General features: G+C 34.3%; 2 protein-coding genes and 1 long non-coding RNA gene across 3 annotated transcripts; all 3 read right to left on the reverse strand.

The window, feature by feature from the left end:
- Positions 1-6,320: 6,320 nt before the first annotated feature.
- LOC127852134 (uncharacterized) lies at positions 6,321-8,502 on the reverse strand. Its single transcript, XM_052385958.1, has 4 exons — positions 8,345-8,502; positions 7,246-7,886; positions 7,023-7,092; positions 6,321-6,648 (listed from the first exon to the last, which is right to left on the reverse strand). The coding sequence occupies exons 2-4, from the start codon at positions 7,880-7,882 to the stop codon at positions 6,438-6,440; spliced, it is 918 nt and encodes a 305-aa protein (XP_052241918.1). The 5' UTR covers positions 7,883-7,886; positions 8,345-8,502; the 3' UTR covers positions 6,321-6,437.
- A 783-nt stretch (positions 8,503-9,285) lies between these two features.
- Positions 9,286-13,280, reverse strand: LOC127852140 (uncharacterized). The gene is made up of 4 exons (XR_008036098.1): positions 12,746-13,280; positions 12,419-12,485; positions 11,823-11,990; positions 9,286-10,368 (listed from the first exon to the last, which is right to left on the reverse strand). It is a non-coding gene; the product is annotated as an uncharacterized LOC127852140 (long non-coding RNA).
- Positions 13,281-15,729: 2,449 nt separating this feature from the next.
- Positions 15,730-17,707, reverse strand: LOC127852136 (uncharacterized). Its single transcript, XM_052385961.1, has 3 exons — positions 16,909-17,707; positions 16,477-16,555; positions 15,730-16,308 (listed from the first exon to the last, which is right to left on the reverse strand). Exons 1-3 carry the CDS (start codon positions 17,519-17,521, stop codon positions 16,143-16,145), a joined length of 858 nt encoding a protein of 285 aa, XP_052241921.1. The 5' UTR covers positions 17,522-17,707; the 3' UTR covers positions 15,730-16,142.
- Positions 17,708-18,282: the final 575 nt, after the last annotated feature.

The following is an 18,282-nucleotide window of genomic DNA, read 5'->3' on the forward strand; positions in this document are numbered from 1 at the left end:
GTGAATTTAATTTTGTGTTTCAGTTCAAGGTACAGTAATGCCTGATATTACTCAGATTGCTGCTGTGCATTTGAAGACGGGTTTTAAGTTCTCGACATTTGTGAAGACAACAGTGTCAATTTCTTCCGAAGCTCAGAAAGTGATTGGCATCTCTGTTGATGATCATGACATAATGCGTGTAAATGGTGGAAGTGTTGATAGTGTATCAATTAAAACCTCTCTACATGATCGTATGATGTGGCTTGCAAAGTTTCCCAGAGCCATTTTTGTTGCTCATAATGGGCGCAGGTTTGATTTTCCGGTTTTGGTTAGTGCATTGCTGAACACACACTGTTTTGAAACGTTTTGTAATTGTGTAAGCAGTTTTGTTGACTCTTTGCCGGTTTTCAAAAATCGTATCCTGGACAGTCACACGAACAGGAAGATCTAGTGAACGTGTTCCACAGGAGACCTGCAACGCCCACAGTGCTCCTGATGAAGTTGAAGCACTGGGATCTTTGCTTAAAACATAAAAAATTACTGACAATATGGCCCACGTCTTTACTGTTACTGCAATCCATAATAAAGTTTGTTTAAGTCATAAAAAGCCTTAAAGGCAAAGAACATTAGATTGTTAGACGTGCTGTTGCATAGAGGATTTCTAAAGCGACCAACAGCTGAAAACATTACGGGATATGGACTGGCCTTGTGTCATTTGAAAGCCATATTTTCTAGTTCCGGAGAGGATGACTTTAGTGATACTTTCATTGCTAAAAATGAAAATGAGGGACTACCAAAAGTCACAAACGAAAAAAATATTTTATCTGAAGTGGTCCCTAAAATCGGTCAGTTTTTTAGTGACGAAAAGTGACGGAACGAGATAATATGGCTTTCAAATGACACGCGGCCAGTCAAAATCACGCAATGGCTTTATACTGATACAAAATTATGTACATCTAGCTGTCATTAATCTGGCAGTTTTTATTAAAATATAAGTTGTATATTATTATGCTACATGTTTAAAGAAACATAATAATTTATACATCTTTATGCTACGTAATATTGGGACAACTTTTACATTTTGTGGTGAACTGCGCCTGTATTCATATGTTGCCTTTTGACTTTAGGTGACCTTAAGATTGTATTATTAGCACGGCTGTTCTCGGGAAAAACTTCGAGGTATTGTCTTAGCCTCTTCGCCGTCCGACGTCCGCCGTCCGACGTCCGCCGTCGTGCTTAAACCTTTACATTGCCTCTAAAATTGAAGTGCTTCCACCTACAACTTTAAAACTTCATATGTACATGAACCTTGATGAGTTCTACACCCCACTCATTTGTGGGTCACTAGATCAAAGGTCAAGGTCACTGTGACCTCTAATATAAAACTTTAACTTTTCCTGTAACATCATAGTGTTTCCACCTACAACTTTGACACTTCATATGTACATGCACCTTAATGAGTTCTACATGCCACACCCATTTTTGGGTCACTAGGTCAAAGGTCAAGGTCACTGTGATCTCTACAATAAAACTTTAACTTTGCCTCTAACACCACAGTACTTCCACCTACAACTTTGAAACTTAATATGTAGATGCACCTTGATGAGTTCTACACGCCACACCCATTTTGGGTCACTAGGTCAAAGGTCAAGGTCACTGTGACCTTTAAAAAAAAAATTCTGACAAGCTTTCGCAGCCGAGCGTGACACCCGTTATGCGGTGCTCTTGTTAATGTATTATTATATCAATATTAATTCAAAGTTTGCTAAATCTGTTCACATGTCATGGTTTATAACTGTAGCTTTTAATAAGCAACTAGAAAACCCCCAAAAAGAAGTGATATACAAATTAATACTTAAATTCATTGCGTGAAAAATAAATTGGGGTAGGCATACTCAAAGTAAAATTTCTTGAGATAGGAACGGTAAAACTTCCTGAAATTCATTCAGTGTGTAGAAAATATGTTGTGTTAAATAAATATGTACAATATATGCATTTCATCACACTACAAGTGACAAATAAAACGTAATAAAAGTTTCTTGTCACTGAACCATTTGTTGTCGTTTTTGCCATTTTATCCAGATAAGTGCATATATTATTGGACATTAAAGGCACAATTCGCTTTCAATGACACATTTTCAGCTCACCTGATTGCTCAGGTGAGCTTTTGTGACCGGTCTTTGTCCGTCGTCCGTCCATCCGTCCGTCCACATTTTTTCGAAAACACTCTAGAGGCTACATTTATTGTCCGATCTTCATGAAACTTTCTCAGAACATTTGTCCCAATGAAATCTCGGTCGAGTTCGAAACTGGGTCGTGCCGGTTCAAAAACTAGATCACTAGGTCAAAAAAAAAGAAAAAACTTGTAAACACTGTAGAAGTCACATTTCATGCCCAATCTTCATGTAACTTTGTCAAAATGTTTGTCTTAATGATATGTTGGTTGAGTTCAAAAGTGGTTCTGGTCCGTTGAAAAAAATGGCCGCCAGTGGGCGGAGCAGTTTTCCTTATTTGGCTATAGAGATACATTTTAAACACAATAGAAGTCACAATTTTTGCCCAATCATCTTGAAAGTTGGACAAAACATTGGTTTTATTGATATCTCGGACGAGTTCGAAAATGGTCCAGATCGGTGAAAAACATGGCCGCCAGTGGGCGAGGCATTTTTCTCTATAATTTATATAGTGAAAACATGTGAACACTCTAGAAGTCACATTTTTGGCTCAATTTTCATTAAATTTGGTCAGAACATTTGTTTTCTTGATACGAGAGTTGAGTTAAAAAATGGTTTCGGTCAGTTGAATAACATGGCTGCCGGGGGGGGAGCAGTTTTCTTATATTTATATAGTAAAAAAAGCTTGTGAACACTATAGAAGTAACATTTTTTGCCCAATCATCATGAAACTTGGTGAAATGATTGGTGTTATATATATCTCAGATGAGTTCACAGATGGTCCCGATCGGTCAAAAAACATGGCCGCCAGGGGGGAGGGGCAGTTTTTCTTATGTGACTAGAGAGAAACCTTGTGATCGAACACTACAGAAGTCTCATTTTTTGCCTAATCATCGTGAAACTTAGTCAATACATTGGTTTTATTGATTTCTCGGACAAGTTGGAAAATGGCTCAGATCTGTGAAACACACTTTTTAGCTCACCTGATTGCTCAGGTGAAGTTTTAGAATTGGTCTTTGTCCCCCGTCCGTTCGTCCACATTTGGTTTGTAAACACTCTAGCATTCACACTTCTCAAGCATTTTTTATGAAAGTTGCTGAAAGATCTCAGTCAAGTTTGATAATGAGCAAAATCACATAATTAATGCCATAATTATTGCCCTTAGATTGTCCAAATTTTCATTATATTATACAAAATCCTTGTAAACACTCTAGAGGTCACAATTTTTTTCAGATTTTATGAATCTTGGTCTAAATATTTATTTTTGTAAGCAAAGTTTGATTTTTGGTAAGGGGGGTCAACTCAAAATATAGGTCACCAGGTAAAATCTTACAAAAACAAAAACACTCCATACGCCAGAGTTTGGGTTCAATAATGATGAAACTTGACCAATATGTTTGTCTGGACAATATCTAGGTCAAGTTAGACGTTTGGTAAATATTTAATGGACCGACTCCTCTCAGGTGAGCGAACTAGGGACATCTTGGCCCTCTTGTTAATTCTGTATCTACTAACAAAATCCAGTCGAGTACGTTTATTTAGTTAATTGTCAAAATAAATGTATATCCCTTTACAAAAACTATATATTTTGGATATAGGGTAAATCCATAGAAAACGCCCGACCGAGTCAAGGGGTAGGTGTATTCAACCAAGTGTAAAAAGTTAACCGGCTGGTAAAAAGTTTTAAATTTTTGCAATTAGTTGTGATATACAATTTACTATGTGTAAATAATAACAAAGAGTGTTTCTGGAAAAGTACCCATTGGGCTCCCACTACCTTAATATCTTAGTTAGAAGGTGATTTTTCAAGCGGTTCCGTAGTGTAGTGGTTACACGTTCGCTTCACATATGAGAGGTCCAAGGTTCGAGCCCCAGTAGAATCAATTTGTTTTATTTGTGTTCTATGTTAACCTTTTGTTTTGATGTAGACATTTTAATTTAAATAAATATGGTGTTTAATTGTTATCATTTTTTGTTTTTATTATGCCAATGAAATATATGTGTGAGAGGGTGGGGGGGGGGGGTTCGTAAACACATTAAAACCTTCTTTGTTCCACTATCATAGCAACCACCTAGTTACTTATAAAGGCGCTATAGAGCGCGAAGCGTGACACGTATTATTAATTGTAATAATGAGTCTGGATAAAGGAAGCAGCCGCTTATCAATGAGGAGCACCATCACAGCACCCCAGTCTCATTACTATCAAGTCCTCCTTAAGGATTTTTTAAGAACCACATATAGAAGGCCACAGGCCTGATCCATCCGTATCTTGCCAGTGGTATGGACCTTTAACCCCGCTCACTATCCAGCGTTTAAACTTCCGGGTTTACATTTTAACCGACTATTAATAGCTTAATAATTTCTTAGTTAGAAGGTGATTTTTCAAGCGGTTCAGTAGTGTAGTGGTTACACGCTCGCTTCACATGTGAGAGGCCCAAGGTTCGAGCCCTAGTAGAATCAAATTATTTTATTTGTGTTCTATGTTAACTTTTCGTTTTGATGTTGACATTTTAGTTTAAATAAATATGCTGTTTTATTGTAACCATTTTTTGTTTTTATTATGCCCATGAAATATATGTAAGAGAGGGTGGGGGGGTCGTAAACACATTAAAACTTTTACAGTGTTTTCATATCATTCAATGAGTACTCAACCCCTATCGTAAATGAGCAACGTAAGAATAAGTTCAGAATCATCTCCCCTTGAAGTTGAGAAAAATATGAAATAACGCTTACAAGATGAAGCAGATTTTTTTAAACCTACACAGTTCTGTTCCATTAATGAAAACTGCACACGGATGCCAGTAAAAATAAAGGAAACCAATGTAAATAAAATGAACTATGAAATATTTGGGGTTACAACACAAAATCTTAGATGATGGTTATTTGGGGGTTATAACACAACATCATAGATAATGGTTAATTGGGGGTTATAACACACAATCATAGATAATGGATATACCAGTATCTTTTTCTATTTTGATTAAAATAATCGACCAATATATTAATATTTACAGTAGAAAAAAGCGTTCCATGTAACTTCATTGAGTGCCTTTTACACTGAAATTCCCGACGCCCTTTGATGCTTTGCATCAATACTTATCTTGTAATAAATTGTAACACAACGATTATTATTAAAGTAGGTTGGATTTAAATTGAGCGTCATTTTTTAAGTAAATGGTATCATTGTAAAATTAGAATGACTCAAATATAGCTTGATATATTTAAAAAAAAATTGTACTTTGTTAGTTGTCTGCAATGTAAAAAATTAGTTTGTAAAGAATATTGAAGGATGTTTCAATAAAACGTAACTCAACACTGAGACATTTGCTGCTTGATCTTCCGTCCATGCCTTGCAACCGTAATTGTTTAATTCTCAAAGTGTCAAGGATAATAAGTAAATCATCGCGCGTCATTCTTTCTTAAAGGCATACCTGTAGGGCGGAACGTAATGTCATTTACAATTTCAATTAAATTATTTGTCGTTTGAGATATTCACAAAGTATTACTTTTAAGAAGGATATTCAATTGAACAAATAACGTTCTTTTCTTGTTGTTTTCCCAAAGATTTGTCGAAAATACTCAAAAGCGTTGACTGAAGATGCTGCAAATACTGCGTTTATAATGGAATAAATGCATCCGTGATCCTTACCCAAAACACCATAATCATGCTGTGCTTTTGTAGGCATTCATACCTGCACACAAATTGAAAATTGATATCTGCTTCCAAACTTCCGCGTGCATTATATCGATGTGTTAGATTGCGGAGCTCGCAAATAGTTTATGGTTGTAGTAAAATGGCTATTTTACACGGTAGTTTAATGATATAGCATCCTTTTGTATTGTAAAGATTACAATAACATGCGCATCTTATTTATTTTGCGTTGGCTGATTCATTTGAATAATTAAAATACTTTAAGCAAGTACGTAATCACAGTTATGTGCTTTGATTGATACACAACGCTAATAGAGTATCTACAAATCCAATTTTGGTATTATCTTTACTTCATAGATTATAATACTTAAGCTATACAAACGTAAGAGCTTTTCTTGGGCAATTGTTCTTAACTTGTGGTTACTTGAACTTGTTCAGTACCTTGTCACTCGAAACAAGCAACACGGATATTGGTTCGGTGTTTACGTCACAGAGTTTGTGAACCACAAAAATAAACACTTATAAGTTTTATATACTATACATAAACTAAAACTATAATCAAGAATAATGGAAGCAAAAGTACACATATTTGTATGTCATGCTCTTTCTGCTCGTTCATGCTGCTTTACACCTACATAGGCGAAACCGTGACGTCAGCACCATCTCCAGTTGCATCATAGACGGGGTTATGAATCTCTGTAATATCATTGTCGTCCTTCTTTCCCTCCAACATCGTATCGTTGTTGTCCACTGCTCGCTCCGTAATTTCTTCTCCAGTAAACATTTCTTCATCTTTGTTTTCGTCTTTAGAGAGTTGATATCTATGCGCTGTATGCATGGAACTAAATTAAAAACATTAAATGCATTTGTTAACGACCAAACTTTTTACCGAACAATACAAAGCTGCATCATTTTTTGGGTCTTTTTAGATACCCTATATTAAATCAATTCTAGCATAAGTTTACATTATTCCAAAAGATGATATTTAAATGAATTATTTCTTTCGAGACAGTCAAGTAAATGATCCAGTTACGGGTGAATGTGAATGCATATGTTGTTGTTGCTTTGTCCTGAATTTGTATTATGCACTTTATTCAAATAGAGCTAATAAACAAAAAACATGTTTATACTAGCCTACGTTTTTATCACACATACATATTGTTTTAAAATTCACATTCTTCAGACTTAACAGTTACATAATTGGACGCATGCATACCGGAACATAACGACGATGATAACTATGATCAGTATCAATACAAGACTCCATCCGACCGCAACAGCTGCAACTGAAAAAGAAAAAAAAAACGATTTTAAAGAACCGAGGAAGCTTGTGTTGTCATGTGGCAACTTTCAAATACAGTAAAATCTTATAAACCTCGCAATACTTCAATTTAATTACAATGAATAAGTAATAAGTTACTGAAATCATAAATGCATACTGTACGATGATGGTGCATTGTCGTTCATCGGCATTTTAGGATGATTTGTAAATGTTGTGGTTTCAACAACTGAAGTTTCTGCTGCTGTGGTAAGAGCCACGGTCGATGAACTCGGAGCTTCGTTGGTTATTGTTGGAACTACACTTGTGATGGGAGCGTCCGTGGTTGTAGTTGTAGCTGCGATTGAACTGGAAACTTCCTTTACTGAAGTTGGAGCTTCGGTGGATGTATTAGAAGAGATGATTGTAGATGAAGCTTCGGTGGAAGTTACATTTTCAGTTATAGATGAATGATCGGTTGTAGATGGGGATTCTGTTGTATGTTGATTTTCGATTGTTGGTGTAACGTCGGTTGAAGTTAAAGTTTCGACTGCAGTTGCTGCTTCAGTTGAATTTGAAGCTTTAGTTGTAATTGTATCGGCAGTTGTAGTTATAGCTGGAGATGTAATTGTAGCGGCAGATGTAACAGTAGATGTAGTTGTAGCGGCAGATGTAGTTGTATCGGCAGATTGCGTTTTAGCTTCAGATGTAGTTGAAACTTCTGTGACTGTTGTTGTCGTCGAATTGACGACCATTGTGTTGAGTGAGACAATAATCTCGACAATGACGTATGCGATGATTAGTTTTCTTGAATTCATGATTCTGTTCATAGAGGATCAAATTATATTAAAACAAATATAATAAAATATACAGTTAATAGTTATCTACGTGCAAGATCTTTTGTCCGTCTTTCATAACTAAAATAGATTGATTTGTTGAAAGGCATTTATTTCTCAGCTTATTCTTAGTTGATTTAATAAACATTCAAACATGTCGCTCTTAATTATGTTAAGAAATAAATCAATAAACACCACTAAGTTTGTATCATCGTCCACTTTGTCACCATTCGCTCACATATGAATAACCGTTAACAAGTTAAAAAGGTAATTGCCTTTTTTAAATGAATTGAAACTGAGTAAAGCTTTGTTCCAAACAAACATTTGCAAACTTTTTATACGTGCACACGAAATGAAAAGTAATTACGTAATAATAAATAAGGTACTTACTCGCAGGTATAATTCCTAAGTCAAATACAAAACATACAAGCAATTTGCCAATACCTGGAGTCTGCTCCTAAATTATCTTCATTTAATGCGATACACCATATAACTTCCTGTGTTTGAGTGGCAGATGCGCACACCCATAAGATCTTCCTTATTCCGGTTGTTTGTAGTTTATCTCGTATACCTTTATTCGTGACTAAAGCAAAAAGCCTTGTTTACCACGTTTATTTGCACCTTTTCGTGAAAGATGATGCATTATTCAATGTATGAATATCTCTGGAAACGAGTGAGGTTAAGATGTCGTGGTAATAAAGTAATACGTATGAAAAACTAACTGAAATACATGATAAAATTAAATCTAACTGTTTAATATGCTATAATTTTATTGAATTTGTCCTTAAACGTATTACTTATTTGTATAAGGTAACGTGTATATTTAACAATAATATTACATAAGTAATTGTAAAGAAACTAGCTATAATTATAACATCAAAATATATATTTTGTTGCTCAGCAGTTAGTTATTGAAATGTAAAGATTTAAATGAATTCTAAATCCATACATTTGATTTCTAACTATTTGAGAATATGTTCAACTCGGTTCTTGTATAAATTGGTACACATGCTATTGTTCGGCAATTAGTTTTTCTCTAATCTATTTAAATAGAAAATACTCTTCGCAACGTTCGAACAATATCTTAACATGGGATAAGATTCATAAAAGCGGTAAACGTTATTAAATCAAAGTCAATACAATGTTGTTTACATCTCATGCACCTTACTTGCGATAGGCGTCAGCAAAGTCAAGTTGGCCTTGTAATTAAACTTCCAACTTCCTCGTGTTTTGAATAATTTTGCACAGTAAAATAACTGTGCTGTTTACCTCATTTTCACAAAGCATGAGTAGTAATCATGCTGTTAGAGTTTGAATTATGACATATGTGGTCTGGACGTGCAACATCACGTCGCCAAATAATACACAAAAGCAGTAAACAAACGAACAGAAAAGTCGATTTAATCAAAGAAATTTGTGAATATGTATATGAAGACATATGTGAATAAGAAGATGGGAGGTAAATAACAAATCAACATTAAAGCTTACTTCACTCCCAAAACAGCTGCCAGTAACAAACGTTTGTGTAAACTTTTCCAATATTTAACACTATATATTAATTATTCTTATGAACTACTCGCGAAAATCAAAAGAACATGTATTAACAAAACAAAAACACTAACGTATGTTTCAATCACTTTGACATTAAATATAACCAATTCATCAACTGGCATTAGGTCTTAATTAATAAAAGCATATGTCGTTTATAAGACGGAATCACCAGTTGTTGCATACTATTGGGGTACTACACATCACTACTGATTCAATTCCATATTATGTTTTAAATTGTGATAATTTATCTTTTCAAAATATCGAAGTATATGTTTGCTTAAATATTAGTATGAGACCGTTAAGAATGCACACCTACTCGAAAACGCTGTCTTTTATCGCACGAGCAAATGTGAGAATCAATTAAGGCAGGATCTGGCAATATGTCTTTAAAAATCATGAGCAAGTAGAAATAAGGAATGCTAATGGAAATGGTGCATACGTACATTTTCAAAATAAATACTATGTTAAGAAGTCATATATACTTATATGTATATACAAATATTCAACTACACAAAAACGATACACACAAAAATATACATTAATAGAAGGTGTACATTTAAATGATGACAATTATTATATTACAGTTCATTTCTTTTTCCTGTTCACTTTTTCTTTTGGAGAATGACCTTAAATTACCATACGTCCTTACGAGCGTCCAGTCATTGCGCCCCATCAATATGCGACTGTGTCATACACAATGGAGAGTCGATACTCACAAGTATTGTGTACGGTACACGAGTCAATGTTTTATATTCATTCTGAATTTAGTGACATTAGTATATCCGTGTGGGGTTTCTTTCGAAAACGTGTTGGCATAGTGTTTACAGTCAAGTTCATCATTGGACGCCACTGGAGCGCAACAAGCTGCATTGTTACTCAGCACCTCGTTCACAGTTTCGTATTCCGTTCGCAAATCTCTAAAGAAACAGAAAATGCAGTTTAAGTTAACGAGAAGATTTAAAGACAGCATAGACATCAAACTATGAGCTGTCATATATTGTTGTGATTTATTTCTAGAAAATAACTAGTTATTACATTATGTTACAAATACGAGAGGTGCCCAGATTATATATTGGAACAAAATCCGTATATAGGCTTAGACAGTACCGTGTGAAAAACCGTTGAATATTGCTTCTACTCATCATGTACCTTCATAAAATTGATGTTGCTACATTGCTTTTTGTCATGTATATCATGGACAAATAGTGGTACAGTGACAGCGGTAGTTTTTTTTACTTTTGAAGACTAGACACACGTTTAGGAGAATAAAGGAGTTGAATGTAATTGGAAGTTCGATTTGCTTGGGCACGATACAAAACATTCGTGGTAATTTTGGAAATCAACGACAAAATATCAATGCTGGCCTGCCTATGATACATTTTAGATATCGTCGAAATGTGGCCATACCTGAAGTCATCAGAATAATTAATCGTACGATCGCCAAGCTGACCAACCGACCCAATGTGAATTGTCGTCTATGTTAGGCATCTTTAAAGGAACTATACCTAAGATAATCATTAGGCAAACATCCCCAGCTTAACATGACGCAACTTACGAAGAGAAAAGCTAGATCATGGCAGCTATACATGGAGTTAATATGTGTCATAACTTCGTTACTTCTGATAAAGCAGTGTTTTATTAACATTGGTCATACGGGAGACGCCCGTAGCGACAAGATAAAGTTCGTTAAAGGTGACTCTTTCGCCAATTATTTCATGACATGGGCTGAGTGTCTTTTATGATGGAAAAAGCAATATTTGCGATATCAATAAAAGGAACTTAAGTTAAGTGCAAGTTCTATATCAATACGGTATTGAAGCTGTTTTAAAAAAAATAACGTTCCGAAACTGATTCAAAAAGTCGTAAGTCGAAGGTGTTTCAATAGTACAGTGCCTGAAGTAACACATCTGAACAGACCCTCCAGTTTCTTAAGACGGAGAACGTGAACTTTATTGACCGTTACGAAAGGATTCCGATGACTATGAATCCTCCTACAATTTACGTTGGTTTATTTAGGAATCCTCAACACCGTGTACTGAAGCGCGATGTTAACTCTGTTATAATTCTTATAAAAGCTCTAAAGGACGGGTGAAGAAACCGAATAAAAAATATCAACAAGACTCTAAAATCTTGGCAAATAGGTGTAGGCTTATTTACGCGTGTCATAGACCTCATATTGAACACTTTATCCAGTAAAGGATCTGTTCCAATTCGAAAATGGTGTCATTAATTTTGTTCAAATATAATGTGGTCGCCTCTCGTACTTCTTATTTTGTACTGGATTCGAATAAAGTAAACGTTGTCTAAGTGAAGACATTGAATGATAGGAACAATAAGAACAAGAATTTATATCGATACGATTATTTTATACCTTGCAATCTTTAACTCTTTAACCTCGGAATATCCGCGTGATGTGTCTTCAAGAAAGTCATTTGAATAGTGTCCACTCTTCAGCTTATCGTATGACGCCAATCTCGGGGTCTTCTGCAAATCGTGCCTCAGCTCTGCTTTATAAATTGAGTTTTCCTTTTGTCTTTTTCTGTTATAAACGTTAAGATATACATGTAATCGTCAATTAAATTTAGAAATCCCATTCGTTTATACAAGTATGCCTTGTCTTAATATATGTGTACATAATTATGTCGTTCGGGTCCTTGCAGCTGTCTGATCGTAAATGATTTATCGATCAAAAGACATACTACTTGTGTGGACTACATGTTCGGATGTTATAAACAATAAGAAAACGTACGAAAGTCGTAAAAGCTAAATTTTATATTTCATTATGAGTCCCAATTTGTTTCAATTGTTATATGTGCACACCGAATACAAGCATGTTTTTATTCATCCTACAATTTAATTCAATGAACATTATTTACTTTCAAATTCATTCGATAGTTAATTGATAACTTAACAACCTCGCGATTGTGGTATTCTATGGTTAAACATGAAAACAAGTAAAATACGTACCTTACGCAAATAACAAGTATCACACTAAGTATAACCACGAGGCCCCAACCAGCGGCGATTGGGATAACTAGAACAAAATAACGCCACGATTGATAGCATTTAATTTCTGAACATTTTATGACACAAAATGAAACCAGGTAATGAAAATATTAGTTAATAGTTTAATTTAATGTATGTGTATTTAAACTATGAGCATCGACCCTATATGCCCGTACACATACGAAGTTTTTGAGTTGTGAAACAGTGTTCAATCTCATATAGAATAGTTCATAGTTCAAATATTTACTTTCATTTTCTATTAAATAGATATTTGTAAAATCCACCTACTACACGGCATTGATAAAATGAAATCCCATGGCGTCTTTGCAGGCGGTTGCTGTGATGTAGTGGGGTCGGATGATAAGTCTGGATGAAATGATATTTGAACGTCTCCGGCAGAAGAAAGAGAACTCACCGAAGTTGTTTTGTCCAAGGGTGAAGTCTCCAGTGCAAATGTACTTTGCGTATATGCGATATTGATGCATGAATATATTACAACACTATATATTAGTTTAATTAAAACCATGGTTCGTTGTTTTAACGACAAAGCAACACGGCTAGTTTATCACACAATTGTGTGTGCTATTGCCCATTTAAATAAATGTCACGTGCGCCGATATCTTGAAAGAGAATTGGCTCATTAAACTCATTATGCTTCTTATTTCAATGTATAACGTCACCGCACTAACGATTGTGAATTATTTTCACACCAAAGCGCATTCAACTGATAATATAATTCCTGTTAACGGTATTGTTATCAACATAGTTTCGAGTGTTGTTGTTTAATATTTTGTTATATTACATTTGTGTGTTTTAGCATACAGTTGCATGTATTGAAATGAAGATTTTAATAATTTTTTTTGTGAAATATTCTCTGTACGGAAGTAATTTAGAAAATGACTTTCGGTAAATTGTGTCCGGTTAATTTGTTTAACTTTTGCACAGAATCTGTGTACCGAAAGTTGATTATTTATTTTTTATTTTTTTCAAAATCGTGAAGGAAAATTTTAAACTTTATAATATAATTTATGGTTACTTCGATTTATTTTATATCATTTTATGGTTCAAACAATAAATGGTGGCTCATAAACAATAATAAAGAAAAATACTATTGTCTTATTGAAGCCGCCACACCAAATTAAAAAAATTACTTCGATGTATATCCAACATGCAACTTTAGGGAAGCGTCCAAAATAATTTTACCGCGCATCACATTAAACACCAAGGCTTATTGCGTAATTTTGAAAAGCGTTTGGTTCACTATGTTGGCTTGCACATAAGGAATATTCTGGACTACATACTCATAAAATTCTGGTTCAATTCACATTTCGGCAACATGAAGTGCATGATGATTGGTCATGAACGTATGTCTACCCACATTATACCTCTACCTCTTTTATAAGTGTTCACTGTTTTGTAGTTGTAAAGAACAATGAATGACAGACATTTTTTTAGGCTTTCGACGTTTTCTCCCAAGTTGCCAATCGCCAAAGATTATAATGGTATTAATTTATTCGAGAGCGTATCGCGTATAAAAGTAAATGCTACGATATAAATTCAAAGGTAACGTAATTCGACCGATTGTAGAACACGTAAACAAAATATACGAACATTCAGGTAACGTAAGATGTTAGTTACAAATAACAGAGTAATGCGGTTTACATTTACGGTAATGGACAACGACAAAGCATGACGTAAATAAAATACGCAATACTATAATTCAGATAACAAATGTGATTATTTTAGTTTTAACAATAAAAAACAAAAATAGTTAATTTTTCAAAAATATAAAAAATTAACTGAACTCGACTTTTGTCTGAAATAAAACCATTATTTATAACCCATAGAACGTGAGCCCATCTTAACATTATATCTTTCAATATGTTTTGATTATTATACGTAAAAAGCTTATGCATTGAGATGTGTTTACTATAAATAATAAAAATACGAGCTAAAGGGGAAAACAGAAGTAACCAAAAGAATTATCGTTAAAAACAACGCTGATTTATGTCATTCTCCAATGGTAGTTTCATTTACATCATAACGATCGATATCGTTTATGATTTTAAAATGATTTATAAAGGTCGCACTTGCTGTTCGGTTATTTTTTTCCAAGCTTTCTTGTTTCGAGATACGTCCATTTTATTTCAATATAACGGAAAACGGACTACTTTCATTTTCTTGAATTTTGTGTGTCGCACATTTCCGTAACTGTCCGATCGCCATTTGAAACCGCTCATTTCTATTTGAGACAAGTAAACAGAAAATAAAAGTTCAAATGTGTATTCCTGTGCGTTTTTATTTTATATCAGTTTTGTTTGTTTGTTTTTTCTTTTGTGCAAAATTGCATTTTACAATAACATCCGTGTTTTCAAGCATATTGTATATATATATATATATATATATATATATATATATATATATATATATATATATATATATATATATATATATATATAATTTTTCATTTACCAACTATACATTTACGTCCTGTTGGCGTCCTTGTCATTGACCATCATACATAAATAATAACGCTCGTCTGTCGTTAGATTTTTCATCAACGCGATCTTCTTGATTTAAACCTAAATAATTTATTTAAATTGTGTAGGATATTGGTATTTAAATGATATGTGGTAACAGTATAAGTGATGATAATTGTATCGTTTACAATATTTGTCGACAAGACAATAATTGAAGGAAATACGATAGTTATACACTTCACGGAAGATTAATGAGATAAAGAATGTTTATATGATACGGTAGTTGAATGCGATACGATAGCTGTATGATATACGGAAAGGGGTGGAGATATGGATGTTTAATGAGATACGGACGTTGTATGAGATACGGAATGGGTATGAAATACTGATGTTGTAGGAGATACGGAAAGTGTATGAAATATGAAAGGTGTATGTGATACGGAAGTTGTATCTGATACGGAAGTTGTAATTGATTCAGTGCATGTTTGATAAGTAGTATTTTCCAGCAAAACTGTGTTGTATACAATTGTCCGATATAACTTCATAGTTAACATTCTATAATGACAATTGTACTCATCTTCAGTAACATTGCAATGCGGATACATTCCCTAACGGAAGGGTATTGGTATAGATTTAAATAAAAAAGAGCCAAACTTCCAACATATTTGTATCATATTAACATACTATTGTTGTACAATGTACAATTAAATTGTCTTTGTTAAGAACACGAGTTGACAATATCCCGTTTTTCAGAGCCGCCTATTATATATTTCCAGTATAAAGCATACGTCAAACATTGTAGGTCTCATTTCAATATGAGTTGAACATTCCCCATCTACATGCATACTAGATCATCGTGTAATTAGCATGGCTAATGTTACACAGGCTGGAATCAATGTTAGTGTCCTGTATGGACCATACACTTATGTAGGTAAACTAGGTCCACTCACACTTATATTTTAACTAACTTTCTCTCCACTTCTCAAGCATACAAACGTTCGCCGTAGTGTAGATAAAAAGTAGAATACTATACCACTTCAATTACACTGTCTCTGGTTAAACATCTTATGTGCTTTTTAGCGAATAATTAATTTCGCTGATTTCACATTATCAACTCCTCCATACAAAGAACTTCATTGTGGTAGAATTGTTGTTAAACTGAAATGCATTATACTGTAGGTCTGTGGTTGTGTTCTATAATTGTCTTACATAGCGGCCATGGTAATGTTTACATCAGAGACGCTGGAATAAGTGTGCTTCGTATCTTCTAGCAGATCACCATCATAAGGTCCATGTACGAGGGTATCATAATTTGGATTTTTCATGTTTGCTTCGGTCATTGCCTCTTTATGTTTCGCAGCCCGCCTATATCTATAATAAATCATGTACAGAAGTGTACCTGAAAAATTTATTCGCTCAATGTCAAGCCATTCAAGTCCGCATTAATGTAAACATTTTTAAAAATGTATATATAATGCAAAATTGCCTTAAGTAATGTTGAATTTTTAACAAAAACACAAGGAGACTTTATCTAAATACCTGATAAGAACGGCGACCAAAGCGATAATTATAACAAGTTCTACCGCAGCAAACGTCCATCCAACAGCAAGAGCACCAACTGAAAAAAATTGAGCTAATATCCGACACTGGAACCGAAATTATACTCTTATACCGCTATGAAATTAAAAAATATTGGACTGCTCTTGAATATGTTTAGTGATTAATCGCTCTAGCAGTTTTTTTTACGGGACACATGCTCAAAAGACTTCTCTAAAAACTGACACAATTCGGATATAAACAATACAGAATAAAATATGATAACAAAGGTGCATTACTCTAGCATTTACATATTTACTGACAAACTATATGATAACCGCAATACCCTCCCTTGTAAGTATTAAGAAGTCACGCTCAGCACGACATATACACGCAGTAACCGTGATTTAAATAAAATAGAAACGAAATACGTACTATACGATGATGGGACGGCACATTTGCTCTCAGTAGCTAAAGTTGAAGATTCGCAAGGACGTGTAATAATAGTTGTTGTTGAAAATGATTTAGTGGGTGTAGCATCTTCGCTTGGTACAGGAGCGTCGGTAGCTGTATTGTTGTAAATTGTAAAATGTTCTTCGGTTGTTGTAGCCGCGAAAGTTGTATGAACGTTCGTGGTTGTCGTGGCCTCGGTGGTTGTTAGAGCTTCCGTTGTTGAAGGTGATGCGGTGGTTGTAGGTGTTTCGGTTGTAATCGAAGCTTCAGTCGTTGTAGGTGTTTCGGTTGTTGTCGAAGCTTCACTAGTTGTAGGTGTTTCGGTTGTTGTCGAAGCTTCACTGGTGTTATGTGTTTCGGTTGTTGTCGGAGCTTCAGTGGTTGTAGGTGTTTCGGTTGTTATGGAAGCTTCAATGGTTGTAGGTGGTTCGGTGGGGATCCAAGCTTCAGTTGTTATTGATGTTTCGATGGTTGTCGACGTTTCAGTGGATGTAGCAGCTTCAGTGGATTCTCCGGAAGTTGATTGTGTAGTGAACGTCATTACATAAACACATACATGTATCAGAATCAGTGTAATAATAACTTTTTTAGACATTTTTGTTGCACGTTAATATGTCGGAACACGATAAAGTGTATTTCTTCAAGCAAAGTACTTCTTATCACAACCTTTTTTTAGAAACATAAATTAAATACGTCCAAGGAAACTAGCAACCGGATTAAAGATCTTGTCTCTGTTCTTGCATATTATATGTTTTATATCAATTGAGCCAATTATAAGTTCACATGCATTCTTCATGCATTCTTCAGTCTATATTTATTTTATTCGATCAGAACGATGAACCTACGTACTTAATAAAATTCAGTCAAACATTAATAATTATAATATGAAACATTAATCATTATAATATGAACTGCTTTAAACGTGCAGCAATACTTTGCCATTTCTTGACAAACCATAATGTCATATAATAAACCTAAATTGTGATTTATTGAATATATTCAATTTTAACAATTAAACGTTTATTTAGTAGTGAACTTAACATATCTCCAGCTAAACTAAGATAATTGATACAAGAAATGAAGCGCGTTTATCAGTTCCGTGACGGTCAGAGTTTACAGCATCAACAAAGTACTCGAGTTACAAAAACATTACCGATATTTTTTCTTCCTTAAATCCTCAAAATACAAGTCGTTTACTAGTGTTTACGTTTGAACAGTTTTGTACTAAGGTTTCACAGTCCACAAAAGAGGATCAATACCTCGTCTGGATGTTATTCGTGTATTCAATGGTTATATTGTGCAGGATTGTCCCATTTTACATTGGTTTCATATTTCCCACTAGCGCAAACGTTTTAA

The sequence above is a fragment of the Dreissena polymorpha genome, chromosome 12 (genome assembly GCF_020536995.1).
Source record: "Dreissena polymorpha isolate Duluth1 chromosome 12, UMN_Dpol_1.0, whole genome shotgun sequence".
NCBI lineage: Eukaryota > Metazoa > Mollusca > Bivalvia > Myida > Dreissenidae > Dreissena > Dreissena polymorpha.

Coding starts and splice junctions, on each gene's coding strand:
- LOC127852136 (XM_052385961.1), bottom strand. CDS start 17,521: ATGTCTAAAAAAGTTATTATTACACTGATTCTGATACATGTATGTGTT. Junction 16,556..16,908: donor TGCCGTCCCATCATCGTATA/GTACGTATTTCG, acceptor AATTTTTTTCAG/TTGGTGCTCTTGCTGTTGGA. Junction 16,309..16,476: donor TTGGTCGCCGTTCTTATCAG/GTATTTAGATAA, acceptor GATTTATTATAG/ATATAGGCGGGCTGCGAAAC.
- LOC127852134 (XM_052385958.1), bottom strand. CDS start 7,882: ATGAATTCAAGAAAACTAATCATCGCATACGTCATTGTCGAGATTATT. Junction 7,093..7,245: donor CAATGCACCATCATCGTACA/GTATGCATTTAT, acceptor TTTCTTTTTCAG/TTGCAGCTGTTGCGGTCGGA. Junction 6,649..7,022: donor ATCATCGTCGTTATGTTCCG/GTATGCATGCGT, acceptor TTTTTAATTTAG/TTCCATGCATACAGCGCATA.